This window comes from Ursus arctos, unplaced genomic scaffold (assembly GCF_023065955.2).
Source record: "Ursus arctos isolate Adak ecotype North America unplaced genomic scaffold, UrsArc2.0 scaffold_31, whole genome shotgun sequence".
NCBI lineage: Eukaryota > Metazoa > Chordata > Mammalia > Carnivora > Ursidae > Ursus > Ursus arctos.
The window spans coordinates 1,956,993-1,971,977 of NW_026622997.1; the positions used below are offsets into that span (position 1 = coordinate 1,956,993).

Here is a 14,985-nt window from a genome sequence, read left to right on the forward strand (position 1 = left end):
GGATACAGATATCCCGGGCTCAGGAAAATCCAGAGCTTCCACGGGAAACCGCCCTGCTCCCTGCCGGGCAGAGAGCGGGGCTCTGCCCAGAGAGGGGCGGAGCCGGGGGTGGGGCCGCGGGTGCCGCCCGCGCTTTCAGTCCTCAACCAGGTCCGCAGTCTGCTTATAATTACTCCTGACGGACGCACAGGGCCATCGCTGTGTGGCACTCGGCCGAGCGTTTGAGCAGTCATGTCAGGCCGCGGCAAGGGCGGGAAGGGCCTGGGCAAGGGGGGCGCCAAGCGCCACCGCAAGGTGCTGCGCGACAACATCCAGGGCATCACCAAGCCCGCCATCCGGCGGCTGGCCCGGCGCGGCGGCGTCAAGCGCATCTCCGGCCTCATCTACGAGGAGACCCGCGGGGTGCTCAAGGTGTTCCTGGAGAACGTGATCCGGGACGCCGTCACCTACACGGAGCACGCCAAGCGCAAGACGGTCACGGCCATGGACGTGGTCTACGCGCTCAAGCGCCAGGGCCGCACCCTCTACGGCTTCGGGGGCTGAGCACGCCCCCCACCCCAGCGGAACGCAATGTTTCTCAACCAAAGGCCCTTTTTAGGGCCCCTAGTTTTCCATCTGAGGAGCCGTGATGCTGGTTTGCCTTTAACTTGGGGTAGGTCTTGGCCTTGAAAGTATATATCCGTAACCTGCTTAGGAAGTTACTCCGTATTCAACTAGGGAAGTTACTTGTCCCTTAATTTTCCGTGTTTTCACGCAGGGTTTTGGAGAGTTGTATTATGTTGATGGCTTTCGCACTTCATATGTAACATTTGTCATTTACATTCTAGGGTAGAATTTTAACTCTGTAATAAGAACGTTGGCATGACAGTTGGGAGTAAGCGGGTTTAGGACTTGAGAAAGACTTTCTCGGTGTGGATCTGGGTCAAGTGCAGGTTTTGGGGTTGAAAGTAACAACGGCAAGAACCTCAGCGCTGAATCGGTGAGAAGGTGCATTTCTGTGTACCCGAGGCTTTAAAATTTAATCACGATGTAGTTATCTCCGTTCTGGTGCCCCGTGTCTTCTCGAGAAACAAACGAGTGTTAAGTAGACTCTAATTGGAGACCACCAGTTGTGACAGTTGGTGCGAGACCAAGCATGTGATGGGCCTCTGGCTCTAGACCTGGTGTCTGCTGGGAGTGGAGACTGGAAGCTCCTAGAGGACTTACAGGCCAATACCCCACAGAGCACTTACTGAGAGTGGGATGCAATTAAAAGGCATTTCAGCTAAATGATAAAGGGAAACAAGGTTGCATTACAGAAATGTTGCCATGAAAGAAAGCAGCCCCTAGCCCAGGAGAGCTACTAAAAAGAGATCCTTGGTACAGAGTAGAAAAGGAATCAAACACGGGATTAGGACATAAATCCAGACCTATGCTCAAAGTATGTTTTAGGATTCTCCCAGAGGAGGTCTTAAAAACTAGAGAAAGAAACCCAAAAGCAAAGGGGAAGACTTGGGTGTTGGTTGGAAGCTTGGCTAATGCAGACACACAGACTAAAGCAGTAATTGCCCACACGTATATAAAAAGAGTAAGCATTGATGAGATGAATACCTTTTACAGCTGAAGTTAAAAACTTCCAACATCTCCTTGTGTCTCAGCAGGATTTAACCCTTGTAAGGTCAAATGCTAACTGTGCATCTGGCCCGTCTACCAGCTCAGGAAGGTTTCCTCAAGGACAGTTCTGAAATACAGTGCTGTCTTTCTCAATGATGCCGATCTCCCATTTTCCTGGGAAGACATGGACTTAACTTCAGCGAACATATGACTGCAAATTGCAATACTACAGTGTTTTGGGTGGGTTGTGTCCATTTAGCTCACCCAACAGAGTGAGATTTCTCTTTGTGCTATTCCAGGTAGCACATTGCCCGTGATGTGCATTGCGTTCTGGTTAACGCTTATCAATAATAAAACATTTCTGTTTCTACTACCTTTGTAGAGCGGTTTCTGGGTTGGGAGATTTTGTTTTTAATTCTATTTCCCCAACACCTTCTGAGGGCCAATTATGTACTTGTGGCTTTCCATTAATTTCTTTTGTTTTTTTAACATTTGATTGATTGATTATTTATTTAACTCAGAGAGAGAGAGAGAGAGCACAAACAGGGGGGAGTGGCAGGCAGAGGGAAAAGCAGACTCCCCAATGACCAGGGAGCCCAGTGTGGGGCTTGATCCCAGGGTATGAGCAGAAGGCAGATGCTTAACCGCCTGAGCCACCCAGGCACCCCGCTTTCCATTAATTTCTTGAATAATTTTGGTAAAAGTCTCTCAGTTCTTATCCTAAGTATTCTGTATATTATTTCAATGCTTTTATAGGTAATAGTCTCGTACTTGTCCTTCGATATCTGACTTATGTTCATAGCCTGATTTAATGAAACTTAAAACTTCTTGATAATACTTTTCCAAAATCCAGGCCCTAAATTTTGAATAATGAAACCTTTAAGGTATTACTTATATCTAAACTCATGCAGTTTCTCAAGTGGCCCCTGGGCTGCACATAATTTCATGAGAGGAGACATGGTTTGTATTCGTGATTAACCGTATGCAATTGTGAGAACAGTTTTGTTAAATATGGTGCAATAGGGAAAAAAGCAAATAAAAAATAAACTATACATCCTTGTTACCCAGATAAAATTTAATATAAATGTTTAACAATGTACTTCTTAAATTGGATAGAACATGCTTACATTTGCTTATTAAAACAATGTTACATTAACTGTAACTGAGTTTTTATTGGTGATCACTGATGACACATTCATCACTTGTCCATCATAAACGCTGAATGAGTGCCAATTATGATCATTGTCCTTCAAGATAAACAAAAATACCTTTACTAACTTCAAAAGTTCTCTACTCTTTTTGGTAAGTGATGGAGACCAGCAATAGGCCAGTAATTGTCCCTCCAGGCTGATAGTGACCTTCTGATTTGACAAGCCAGGTCCCATTTAGGAGCTGGGATCAGTTATAATCAAACTCAAAAACTGCCTTTTTCTGACAGAACACCTCCAGAGTTTCGGTCTGAACACTTTTCAAACTCTGCCGACTCTCCATTAGATTTCTTGCAAGATTACCGGAGGTCGAAGGGTTTTTGCCGTGCCCCAAAAACAGCGGTTTTATAAAAATAGCTGAGCGGAACGCAACACGCCCAAAGGATCTCACAGGGCCTACTGAGCAAATTCCTCAGCAACTTAAGATGCCAAACCAACTTAGAGAAAGATTCACGGCTATGGGGTTGGTTGGCAGAACTAGCGATTTGTGCAGGTCACGGTGACATGACCCGCAGCGCCACGTGGCTACGCGGACCAGTGTGCGCATAAAACCAGTGCCACGGCTCCTTGGGTGAAAGTGGGGGGAGCCCTGAAAAGGGCTTTTGGTTGGTTTGGGTGTGGACTTGGGTAAGGCTCAGCCCCCGAAGCCGTAGAGAGTGCGGCCCTGGCGCTTGAGCGCGTAGACCACGTCCATGGCCGTGACCGTCTTGCGCTTGGCGTGCTCCGTGTAGGTGACGGCGTCCCGGATCACGTTCTCCAGGAACACCTTGAGCACCCCGCGGGTCTCCTCGTAGATGAGGCCGGAGATGCGCTTGACGCCGCCGCGCCGGGCCAGCCGCCGGATGGCGGGCTTGGTGATGCCCTGGATGTTGTCGCGCAGCACCTTGCGGTGGCGCTTGGCGCCCCCCTTGCCCAGGCCCTTCCCGCCCTTGCCGCGACCAGACATGCTGAGAGAAGCGACTGCACAGCGCCCTGTGAGGGGTCCAGTGCGGCAGGCTTTTATACCGCTGCTGCGGACCGAACTGAGAACCTCAGACAGCGGGAAGTGCCACCCCGCGGGGGGAGGGAAGTGTAACAAGACAAAAAAAAAAAAAAAAAAGTCTTAGGTTTCCTTGTACTGTGTCTTGTTTTGTACCTCGTAACTATTTTGTTACACTGTTTTAAAGCTTTAAAAATTGTTTTCCAGTGCGAACGCCGAACGCGAATGTTGTGAGAAATACAGAAAAGGGCAAGTAGAACCTGAGTACTGCTGGCCAGTCTCTACTTTGGTGAATAGATAAGTGCACCTACTCGTTCAAAGAAAATTCCCACAGCGCCATGGATGGCGTTTTGGAGCTTCTTTACACTGATTCCATTCTAATCAGTTTCCCTCCTCCAAAGACTAAAAAAGTTGTTTTTAATATCCACTTGTTATTCCTTCTTAAGAATTCTCTATAATACGCTTTAACCAATTCCCTAGCAATTCCTTAATAAGCCACATGTTTAAAATAATTCTTTTGCTGACTGATTGATGTACCACTTGTGACACTATACTTGGAACTGTAGGGGTCAAGGGCAGGCCACCCTAAGATGGGCCACTTTGACATGGAGGTTATTAAAATCCAGCAAATTTTGGAAAAGCTTGTTACCTCCTCCATGACTGCCTAAAAGGAAATTAGATAGAGGACCTGCTCCAGGAAGAGAGTTATCACAGCAGAGAACTGTATTATATTATGAGCGAGGTATTGATGATGGGAGAAGCAAGGCCAGTTTGATCAAAGCCCTTGACGTCCCATTGTTTCCAAGTGGCATCGCAAACATTTATGTTTGAGGCATTTACTTTTCTGTGAATTACATTCCTTCCCTTTGAAGTCCCAGACCCCTGTCCCCTTCTCTTTAGTTCAGAAAGACCTATATACTTCATTTTGCTTCATTGTCTTTGAAATTTCATGTCTGTGTGGATTCCCTGTGCATATACTATTGTATTTGACTTTCTCCTGTTAATCTGTCTCACGTCAATTTGATTCTTAGCCCAGCTAGAAGGACCTCCAAAAGGACAGGATATTTCTCCTCCCAGACAGAACTATTACTAAAAATTCTATTCTGTTCTATAGTTTAATCAATTTCCTTTGCCAAAGGAAATCTATTTTCAGTTGAATCTTTGGAAAATTTCCATTAGGGAAAGTGAAACAAGTGATTATTTATGTCTGTGTAATATTCTATCATAAGCATTTTCTAGGATACCTTTTAAGCAAAATCTCTAGTATTTAACATAATGTGCTTTGTACTTTTTCTATTTTAAAGGATATCTGTACATAATTTGTTTCTGAGGATAACCTAGAATTGAAGTGCTTTGTCAGAGAGGATGTAGATTTTGTGGTATTTGATTAATATTGCTACATTTTCCACAAAATTCTTATCACATTCACCTGTGTCAGCAATAACTGTTGTGCATATAAGTTTACCATCACTGATACAATACCAAAGAGGCATATTTTGAGATGATCTATTCTGCTCCCCTTCAAAATATTGTAACTTGTTTCAGGTTTAAAGGAAAAAATGAACTCCCTTTGGAATTTTTATCATAATTGCATTACATTGATTAGCTGGGGCAGAAAAATGGGCATTTTTAGAAGAATGAGTTCTTCATCTTTGTATATTGTAGGAGCTGGAAAATTTTACCTTTTTTCCTTCTAGGTTCTTTGGCTAATCTACTAATTAAAATGACATAAAACAGATTAACAGAGAAAAATATTTAGTTTCATAAGCACAGAAACCCTGTAAAAAAAATAAGTCTTAAAGGCAGTCAGGCTATGAAGGCTTACATGCCATCCTCCGCTAAGGAATGGGAGAGGGGCCTGGGGCTAGAGGGGAGGACAATTCACAGCAAGATAAGAGTTTAGTGATCACATGTCTGCCCCACCAAGCTGAGTCCTTCACATGAAAAAGTTCTGTCTGATAATAGCTCTCCCTCTCTGTTATCAACCCCTTACCTAAATTCTTAAGGCAGTTAGGGGGAGGGCGAAAGTTCCTCTTGACCCGTGGTGCTCTCAGTTGACTTTAGTTCAAGATAGTCCTCGTGTCAGTGTCATTCTGGGGAGACTTGTTCTGAACCCCTTCACTGTCATATCGCTAGGTTGGAGTTGTGCCTGCTCACGGTAGAGGGGCAATGAGTCTCTATTGAATGAAATGTAGGGGAATGAAAAATTCTCTGTCCTCTTTGGATCTCTGCCTAAGAAACTGACATAAGGCAGGTGAACAGGAAAAAGCATACACGTTTTATTGGATTTTTACATGTCACATGGCAGCCTTCACAAGAGAAGGAAGTCCCAAAGCAACTAGTCAGAGGAATTTCATATTTTTAGACTAAGATAAATTTGTGAAGAATTGATGAGACAAAGAGGTTTGGGCTTGGGGTAGTAAATCGAAGAAATAACAAGGTTTTTTTCTTGTGGCCTTTCAGCCCTAAATTCCCTCTGGTGATAAGAAGGCCTCCTTTCCTCAGGGCACAGGGCGGGTACCTGGCACAGGGGAGGTTCACCTCCTGCTTTCAGGGAAAGGTGGGGGGGGGGGAGTCAAACCAAGCGACCTTCCTGCTTCCCCAGTTTTCTTTTAAGCTGTAGATAGTCAATATATGCCTAGGTGCTTTGTGGCGTTGAGTCCGAATGAACACTGCAAGTCTTTCCTCCCAAGCCCACTTTCTGAAGCCCTTTCTTGAGCAGTGATGTTGCGAGACATTCCAGCCTGTCCTCCTTCACCTTCCCCGTTAAATCATTCTGCAACAAGGCCTAACCTTTCTGCTTCCTTTTCCTCCGCTCTCTACCTTTTTTTCCCTCCTCCTCCTCTTCCCAATTGCTGCCCCTCCTTAGTTCAGACCCTCACCCCTGGCTGGTATTTCCAAACTTTTGACCTGGATCTCACCCCCCTTTCAATCCATTCTCAACTGGGCCACCAGAATAATGATTCTGAATCATACATTTTATAAGATTTTAAAATTCTGCAGTCTGCCTTCCCCTAATAGATAAACTTTATATTTCTTTTCAAGGTGTACAAAGCTCCTGAGTATCGTAAGAGTCTCTGCGGCACCTTCTCCTTACCGTTCCACATTCATCTCCAGCCATTCCAGCCTGCAGGCCTCCCAGAGGCTTTCTAAGTCCAGACCGCTCTGCCTGGAGCGCGCTTCCCCTCCCTGCTACAGGACCTGCCCCACGCAGCAGGCTCCATTTGCCTCCCTTCCCAGTTTCTTTTTAGAGTCCGTATTTTCTTAACTGTTTCTTCTGAAGACGCTGGAACTTTCCCATTGCAGGTACATTTCTTAGCACCTGTGAGACACCCGAGACCAGTTTGCGGGATAAATGTACGAGTGAAGAATGGTGGTTGCTTTGAGAAAGCAAATCTCAAAGTTAGGCTTAAGAAGTAACCTGGCCACACGTGTTTTGTTCTTGCAATCCACCCTGCGAGTCCTTACTCTTGAGCAAAGTTCATGACAGTAGATCTTCCTGGATTTACTAAAGCTGGTAGTCCAAAAACAGCACCCAAACCAGGCATGCCTTTAATATGGCTTCCCATTACCAGAGGCACCAGACTTCCCTGCAACCGAAATGAAGACAGAAAAAAACGTGCTGCATGACTGGGAATATGATTTTACAGAATTGAAGACGTGGAGAAGAAACATTTCCGGCTCTTCACTCAGCTCCACGAGAAAGAACTCAGGTTTAATTTCAAACCATATTGGTTACACTGCTAATAGGCCTTTAACAATGCTTGGAATTTTAATGGGAGATGGTGGACGGTGGTGAGGGCATCTCCGGGGGTAACCAGCCTGAGTTAACTAGGTGAAAGTAGAAAATGGAACACAGTCTAAATTATACTGCCTGGTGGCCCTGTCCCCATTTTCAGTCAGCACAACTGTCCCAACACACTATCTCCCAAAGATAGTTTTAAAAGACGAAGGAGGCTGTGGGCCTACTCCAGCGTGGCGAGGAGAATTAGAGAAAATAGCTGAATAATTCTCCAGTCTCATTAAATGAAACTTACCACTCCAAGATCCTGATTAATCCTTTAACTCTGGAGGCAATTAAGCGAGGCCTAACCAGAGATAAGCTGACGAAGCCAGAACTATTGGGAGATACACAGGACTTCCAAATACTTCTGCAGCCCAACAAAAGACCCGAGGTCTTATTTGCATTGGTGTCTTATTAGACAAAATGTTATTACTAAAAGTCAACTGCAAACTAAAAACACTAAAAATGAACTGCAAATCCCAGAAGCTAGCTAGAAGGTGCAGTTTACCTAAAGCTACTTATGTTAAAAAAAAAAAAAAGTGTTTACTTCTACTTTTAACCAAAGGTAAACGGTGCACAAGCTCTTTCTTAGAAAGTGTGGATGGCTCTGAAAAGAGCCGTTGGGGTTGGGTATCAAGACGCTTACTTGGCAAGTTTACTTGGAGCTAGTGTACTTGGTGACGGCCTTGGTGCCCTCGGACACGGCGTGCTTGGCCAGTTCCCCGGGCAGCAGCAGGCGCACGGCCGTCTGGATCTCCCTGGACGTGATGGTCGAGCGCTTGTTGTAATGCGCCAGGCGCGACGCCTCGCCCGCGATGCGCTCGAAGATGTCGTTGACGAACGAGTTCATGATGCCCATGGCCTTGGACGAGATGCCGGTGTCGGGGTGCACCTGCTTCAGCACCTTGTACACGTACACCGAGTAGCTCTCCTTGCGGCTGCGCTTGCGCTTCTTGCCGTCCTTCTTCTGCGCCTTGGTCACGGCCTTCTTGGAGCCCTTCTTCGGGGCGGGCGCGGACTTCGCTGGCTCAGGCATGGTGAACAGTGACAGAGTAAAGCAAGACAGGAACAGGCCCCTCTTTACTTATAATGACTTATGCAAATGAGATGTGGAGGGTCGATGGTGATTGGTGATAAATTTGGGTGACATCGCGTCCCAGTTTGACCCAATCAAGATACTCATTCTACATGGTTGCGTTTTCATTGGTCTAAATTAAAATGAAACATTAACCAATCGTATAGCCTCTTTTTCGCGCCCAGGAGGGGCTATAAAATATGTATTTCTGCATTTAAAAGCTGTAGTCAGTCTTGACAAGCGTCGTTGGCCATAGATCATGTCAGGACGCGGGAAACAGGGCGGCAAGGCTCGCGCCAAGGCCAAGACGCGCTCCTCGCGGGCCGGCCTCCAGTTCCCGGTGGGCCGTGTGCACCGCCTGCTCCGCAAGGGCAACTACGCCGAGCGGGTCGGGGCCGGCGCGCCCGTGTACCTGGCGGCCGTGCTGGAGTACCTGACGGCCGAGATCCTGGAGCTGGCGGGCAACGCGGCCCGCGACAACAAGAAGACGCGCATCATCCCGCGCCACCTGCAGCTGGCCATCCGCAACGACGAGGAGCTCAACAAGCTGCTGGGCAAAGTCACCATCGCGCAGGGCGGCGTCCTGCCCAACATCCAGGCCGTGCTGCTGCCCAAGAAGACCGAGAGCCACCACAAGGCCAAGTGAAGAAGTTTAGAAACAACTAAAGAACAAAAGGCTCTTTTCAGAGCCACTACTACAGTCATAAAAAGGTGACACTCGTTTTATTTTCATTTTATGCTACCAGTAAGGATGATTTGGGACACCATTCCCAGTTATGCTTTAGTCCTGGCTAATCTTCAACCTTTGTCTACACTTCATGAATTGGTGTTTAATGACCAAGGGCAGGCTCCCCCCGCCCCAAAAAGTTAGCACAATAGCATATTGATTATTGTGAATTGAGGCTATTTCAAAAACAGATTAAAGACACTCAGACCTTCCTGTTTCCCCCGAAAGCAGGAATTAAACCTATATGAAAAACGCTCTCTCTATACTAAGATAAAAAGACATCCTTGTCACTAGAGATCACTAGAGATAAATGGACTCTCAAGGCTAGGGAGCGGCAGAAACAAATCTCAACATTTTACTCCTCTACCTGAGCTCAAATTCTGTTTCCTCACTAATTCAGGCTCCCAAACATTGGTTTTCTTTAACCTGTCAAGTCCTCAAACATTTGTCTAAAAAGTATGAAAAGTGCCTCCTTGGTCATTTCTTTGGGGTTGGAGATTTCAGTGGGCCTCTGCATGTAATAAAACATGCTTTTCCTCCTGTTAAATCTGCCCCATGTCAATTTATTTCTTAAACCAAGTAGGGTAGAAGAGTAGAAGGGTAGAAGAAGAAATCGTTTTCCTTCTCTTCAGTATTTAGGATACTTTGCCAACCAGTTGACATTTGTGAACTAAAAAGGCTATTATTTCAAAGTCATTTATATTGAATACACAAGAACAATAAATTGACTCAAGATGATTACCTAAATCCATATCTAGAAATTAGTTCTGGGTGGCTTATGGGTGACAAATTTTACTACCAAAGCAACTTTGGGGAGACGCAGGAGTGGTTTCCATAAATGGTACACAGAAACCCATTGGGGTTGTTAGTAGGAAGTAGTAAATCTTGTATCTTAAAAAATTTGCCTTTAAAGAATAATTTTTAAATGATGCTTACTAAAAGTATTCAAGTATAATTTATTATCCATATTACCACCTGACGGCACATATATGTCCACACTGCCAAATGAGATGTTCAACACAGCAGTGCAGGCTTGGTTGTAACAAGGATGATACTGAATGCTATTAACTTGATTCCAAGTTCTGATGATAGAGACCCATAATTCATAAAAAATAGGAACATGTCTGAAAAGCCAAAGGCTGTTTTGAGAACAGTGAGGTCAACGATCCTGGCATGTTGTCCATGTTTCTGTATGGGCAAAGCAAGACCCTTTTATTCTGGGCCTCCGAAAGGACTGGAATGTTTATTCCACTTCCTAGTTTTGCCATCTCAAGAAATGGAGGCACAAAGACTATTTCTTCTGTTTCCTCTTATTGAATCTTCATGTACTTTTACTTTCTATAAATTTTCATTTCATATTCAGGGACAATGCATTAAGGACACACCAATAAAACACTGCTGGTCCAAAAGAAACTCAATCTAATGGGAAGAATCACACAAAAGCAAATAATTAAAGCACGATATAGCAAGAGATGTAAGGGCAGGATATTAGGAGGGCATAGAGGAGTAAGATCTGCGAGAACAAACTTCTGATCTAAAAGCTAAAGGAAATTGGATAAGCATCATCAGACTCATGGCCTGTGATATGTTCAGGCAGATGACATGAAGTTTGATACCGGCAATAAAGCGGAGATTGCAAGAGACAGGATGGAACCAGAAGGGACCTGTAGGCCACTCCCTTGGCTTAAAATACTGCTTAAATACGAATAACTCCCAAATCTTTCTGTCCATCCCAGACTTATCTCCTGAGTTCAGACGTGCATATTCACTCTTGTAGATTCCAGGAAACTCTGAATTCATATCCCAGACTGATCAACACCATCACTACTCCTCCAGTGAGCCTTATCTTGGTAGCTGGCCCACGGTCTACACATTAGCACGAGCCATGTCTGGGGTCACTGAGTGTTTTTGTGTGCCATTCCTACAGCAAAACTCAAGTCCTGGTATGGGGTGATGAGAGAACCTTGAAAGCCCGGAAAGAGCTTAGGTAGAGGGCCACAAGACGATCAGTTTAGCACATGGAGTATTTTGAAAAGCGTGGAGTATCCATGTCCACAGAACGAAAAACGTCCACAAAACTAGAACCACTTGCTGGTCCTGAGTAAATCTTCATATAATCAGAACTGAAAGACCAATTTGGAGAATTATATTTACTGCATATCTCCAGGAGAGGGGGCTCAGCCAGCCAACGAGAGTACTGATCAGTGGGGACAGGGACTTCTTATGTGGGCCCTTCTTAATAGCCTTGTTTCCCAGTACATAGGAAAAGAAGGCACTGCTTACACTCAATACAGGTCTGGTTAGAAGCTGGCCTTAGACTGGATCACCACCGTCTCAAGAGTGCGTGTGGTGGGGAAAGTGAGTTGTGAGGGAGGGTAGAACTTTCCACCAAATATTCTACTTTTCCTTCCACAGGAAGGCAGATCATTGACAGGACACAATACTTACTTTTGCTGAAAGGTATTAGAACATTTTTAATTGGTAAAATATTGACATCCTAAACTCCAGCTATGGAAATCGCATGTTCTACTTACCCTGAAATCACCTACAAGAAGGCAATAAGATGATCACGGTCGATGGTTTAACAGCGGTTGTGTATCTTCCTGTGCAATTTCTAATTTCTTCCTACCCGCTTCACAAAGTCTAGAGAGAAAGATACAATCTGCAGGTAGTTCTCCTGTACACTTAAGCGAAGCTATTGTTTACCGCCCTCTGCGTGAGATGAAGGGTAAAGTACACCAGACCGTAACAGGTGAAGCAGGAAAAGCGCAAAGTGGAGCACAAGCCTGTCAAGACAGCAGGGGGGAAACGCACTTATAAAGAATCTTAGTAGATACTTATAAATTACAAGGAAACAGGTCTTTTCAGAGAGCGTGTGGTGGCTCTGAAAAGAGCCTTTGGGAAAGAGTGGGCAGACCTTGTGGTTCAGGCCCTCTCCCCGCGGATGCGGCGCGCCAGCTGGATGTCCTTGGGCATGATGGTGACGCGCTTGGCGTGGATGGCGCACAGGTTGGTGTCCTCGAAGAGCCCCACCAGGTAGGCCTCGCACGCCTCCTGCAGCGCCATGACGGCCGAGCTCTGGAAGCGCAGGTCGGTCTTGAAGTCCTGCGCGATCTCGCGCACCAGCCGCTGGAACGGCAGCTTGCGGATCAGCAGCTCGGTGGACTTCTGGTAGCGCCGGATCTCGCGCAGGGCCACCGTGCCGGGCCGGTAGCGGTGCGGCTTCTTGACGCCGCCGGTGGCCGGCGCGCTCTTGCGGGCCGCCTTGGTGGCCAGCTGCTTGCGCGGGGCCTTGCCGCCCGTCGACTTACGCGCCGTCTGCTTTGTGCGAGCCATGGCGGGAACGCTCAATGCCAGTGAGAAGCGAAAGCTGGTCAGAGTATTTATAGTGAGAGTCAGAAGCTGATTGGACAAAAGGGGACCAGACTACACAACCCGAAACCGGATTGGTTAAGGACTCGAACTTTTCATTGTGCCCCAAATGCCCTGATATGACTTGCCCATGACCTCAATATATGTTTTCCAGTAGAAACAAGTGCAAGCTATAAAAGAAATAGTATTTTTCTAGGATCCACATTAGAACGAAGTAAAACCAGGAAAAATTATTTTAAATAATATTTTGCTTAACACAATATATCCAAAACATTCATTTCGACATGTAGTCAGCAATTGTTAGCGTACATTCCTTTTTATTTTGTACGAACCCTGAAGAATACAGTGTATTTTATAGGTTCTGCACTTACTAGGGTCAGACCAGCGCCTTGCCTAGTGATTACCAGCCACAATTAGCTAGATGTTACCACATGGGACAGCTCAATTCTATACCCTCTCCTCTCAATTTCTTATTCTTTGAATACTTACATTTAAGATTTGTTTTTATTTTTCAGCTAGAAAAATTTAATTTGCATGTGAGCAATCCAAGGCAAGTAACTTCACAGAGAAATACATCCTTACATGGACTTCTTCTCATTTTCAGGTAATATAAGACAATCCCATTGTAGCATGCTTTATTTTTCTGCTATACTGGAAATTCAAAATTATAAAAGAAACCTACTGTCTTCTTTTATTAATTTGGGGGCGGAGGGGCTGGCTCTGCCATGAGCATGAAGCATTGTATGTCTGCAATTTAACAGAATTACTCCTAATTCCTTTGTCTTAAAGAATCTAATTCCCCACCACCAGTAATCTAAGTAGGGATAAATACACCACCCCTTGGCATCTACATCTAACACTTCTCTTTAGCAACTGGCAAAACCATAGGATACGTTCCTCACATAGCATAATGGATCTTGATGCCTCCTGAGCTAGAAGTCACCCAGGCAGGTAATTATAGAATCTAATTCTATTCGTGCATGAAGACCTCTAAGTCACAAAGACCAAGATAAACGCATTTTAAAAACAGAGGAATGAGCATCAGTTAATCAGCTACCTTAACTTTTCAAGAGGCTGATTAAAATTATTTCAACTTAGCAATGTGAAAACAGGTGTCTCAGAATTCTAAAGGGTCAATCCCTGCACGTAAGGATGTCTTTAATTACCAAGAGCCAAGAAACAAGGTTTTGAAACTGCTGTTTGCCTCCAAGAAACCCACTGCCAGACCAGAATTCACCCCTTTAAGAGGCTTAAAATAGGAGAGGTGAAGAAAGCCAGTATTGAAAAGTTAAGGAGACACTGCATAATCCTCCATTACCAAATGCAGCTGAACCCAAATCCCTCGTTTAGAATATTCTATGCACCAACTCTTAAGATGGCATGAAGGCACAGGATTTTCAAAATTTCAGGCTTCACAAAAGGGGAACCTTGATCAATTTGCCATCCCTTAACCCAAGCTGTGAAGATAATGTGAACTGCTGTCCTTAGAAATTCAAACGGTGAAAGGTTTTGAAAGTGTTCAGTTCTTCATAGAAATTTGTAGGTGGCTCTTAAAAGAGCCTTTGGTTTGACTAGGAGAGTTGTGTGTGGCAAGTTAAACCACGATTCTATTTGCCCTTGGCCTTGTGGTGGCTCTCAGTCTTCTTGGGCAGCAGCACGGCCTGGATGTTGGGCAGGACGCCGCCCTGCGCGATGGTGACTTTGCCCAGCAGCTTGTTGAGCTCCTCGTCGTTGCGGATGGCCAGCTGCAGGTGGCGCGGGATGATGCGCGTCTTCTTGTTGTCGCGGGCCGCGTTGCCCGCCAGCTCCAGGATCTCGGCCGTCAGGTACTCCAGCACGGCCGCCAGGTACACGGGCGCGCCGGCCCCGACCCGCTCGGCGTAGTTGCCCTTGCGGAGCAGGCGGTGCACACGGCCCACCGGGAACTGGAGGCCGGCCCGCGAGGAGCGCGTCTTGGCCTTGGCGCGAGCCTTGCCGCCCTGTTTGCCGCGTCCGGACATCACGACCGTAACTGCACCGAAAGCAGGTACCGAAGCCAAAGGCCAAGCCGGGCACTTTTTATAACCCCTGAGCGCGCGAAAAAGAAGGTTTTCCATTGGTTAAATTTGGGGCTTTATAGTAACCAATGAAAGTGCGACTTTGGGATCCTTGCATTCTGATTGGGCAGAACTAACGTCTGACGTTGCCCTTAATAGTCACCAATCAGATACAGGACTGTAACTTACACCTTATTTGCATAAGGGCTTC

The 14,985-nt window shown here is 45.8% G+C and overlaps 6 protein-coding genes across 6 annotated transcripts; 2 read left to right on the top strand and 4 right to left on the bottom strand.

Moving 5' to 3' along the window:
* The first annotated feature begins 208 nt into the window (after positions 1 to 208).
* On the top strand, positions 209 to 835 carry LOC113264292 (histone H4). The gene has a single exon (XM_026511221.4). It carries the CDS (start codon positions 232 to 234, stop codon positions 541 to 543), a length of 312 nt encoding a protein of 103 aa, XP_026367006.1. The 5' UTR covers positions 209 to 231; the 3' UTR covers positions 544 to 835.
* Positions 836 to 3,380: 2,545 nt separating this feature from the next.
* LOC113264295 (histone H4) lies at positions 3,381 to 3,777 on the bottom strand. Its single transcript, XM_026511223.4, has one exon. It carries the CDS (start codon positions 3,745 to 3,747, stop codon positions 3,436 to 3,438), a length of 312 nt encoding a protein of 103 aa, XP_026367008.1. The 5' UTR covers positions 3,748 to 3,777; the 3' UTR covers positions 3,381 to 3,435.
* A 4,383-nt stretch (positions 3,778 to 8,160) lies between these two features.
* Positions 8,161 to 8,632, bottom strand: LOC113264287 (histone H2B type 1-C/E/F/G/I). The gene has a single exon (XM_026511216.4). It carries the CDS (start codon positions 8,598 to 8,600, stop codon positions 8,220 to 8,222), a length of 381 nt encoding a protein of 126 aa, XP_026367001.1. The 5' UTR covers positions 8,601 to 8,632; the 3' UTR covers positions 8,161 to 8,219.
* A 238-nt stretch (positions 8,633 to 8,870) lies between these two features.
* On the top strand, positions 8,871 to 9,329 carry LOC113264281 (histone H2A type 1-H). The gene has a single exon (XM_026511206.3). The coding sequence runs from the start codon at positions 8,899 to 8,901 to the stop codon at positions 9,283 to 9,285; it is 387 nt and encodes a 128-aa protein (XP_026366991.1). The 5' UTR covers positions 8,871 to 8,898; the 3' UTR covers positions 9,286 to 9,329.
* Positions 9,330 to 12,263: 2,934 nt separating this feature from the next.
* On the bottom strand, positions 12,264 to 12,710 carry LOC113264300 (histone H3.1). Its single transcript, XM_026511232.3, has one exon. The coding sequence runs from the start codon at positions 12,700 to 12,702 to the stop codon at positions 12,292 to 12,294; it is 411 nt and encodes a 136-aa protein (XP_026367017.1). The 5' UTR covers positions 12,703 to 12,710; the 3' UTR covers positions 12,264 to 12,291.
* Positions 12,711 to 14,269: 1,559 nt separating this feature from the next.
* LOC113264277 (histone H2A type 1) lies at positions 14,270 to 14,759 on the bottom strand. Its single transcript, XM_026511202.3, has one exon. The coding sequence runs from the start codon at positions 14,736 to 14,738 to the stop codon at positions 14,346 to 14,348; it is 393 nt and encodes a 130-aa protein (XP_026366987.1). The 5' UTR covers positions 14,739 to 14,759; the 3' UTR covers positions 14,270 to 14,345.
* Between the last annotated feature and the right edge of the window lie 226 nt (positions 14,760 to 14,985).

Coding starts and splice junctions, on each gene's coding strand:
- LOC113264292 (XM_026511221.4), top strand. CDS start 232: ATGTCAGGCCGCGGCAAGGGCGGGAAGGGCCTGGGCAAGGGGGGCGCC.
- LOC113264295 (XM_026511223.4), bottom strand. CDS start 3,747: ATGTCTGGTCGCGGCAAGGGCGGGAAGGGCCTGGGCAAGGGGGGCGCC.
- LOC113264300 (XM_026511232.3), bottom strand. CDS start 12,702: ATGGCTCGCACAAAGCAGACGGCGCGTAAGTCGACGGGCGGCAAGGCC.
- LOC113264287 (XM_026511216.4), bottom strand. CDS start 8,600: ATGCCTGAGCCAGCGAAGTCCGCGCCCGCCCCGAAGAAGGGCTCCAAG.
- LOC113264281 (XM_026511206.3), top strand. CDS start 8,899: ATGTCAGGACGCGGGAAACAGGGCGGCAAGGCTCGCGCCAAGGCCAAG.
- LOC113264277 (XM_026511202.3), bottom strand. CDS start 14,738: ATGTCCGGACGCGGCAAACAGGGCGGCAAGGCTCGCGCCAAGGCCAAG.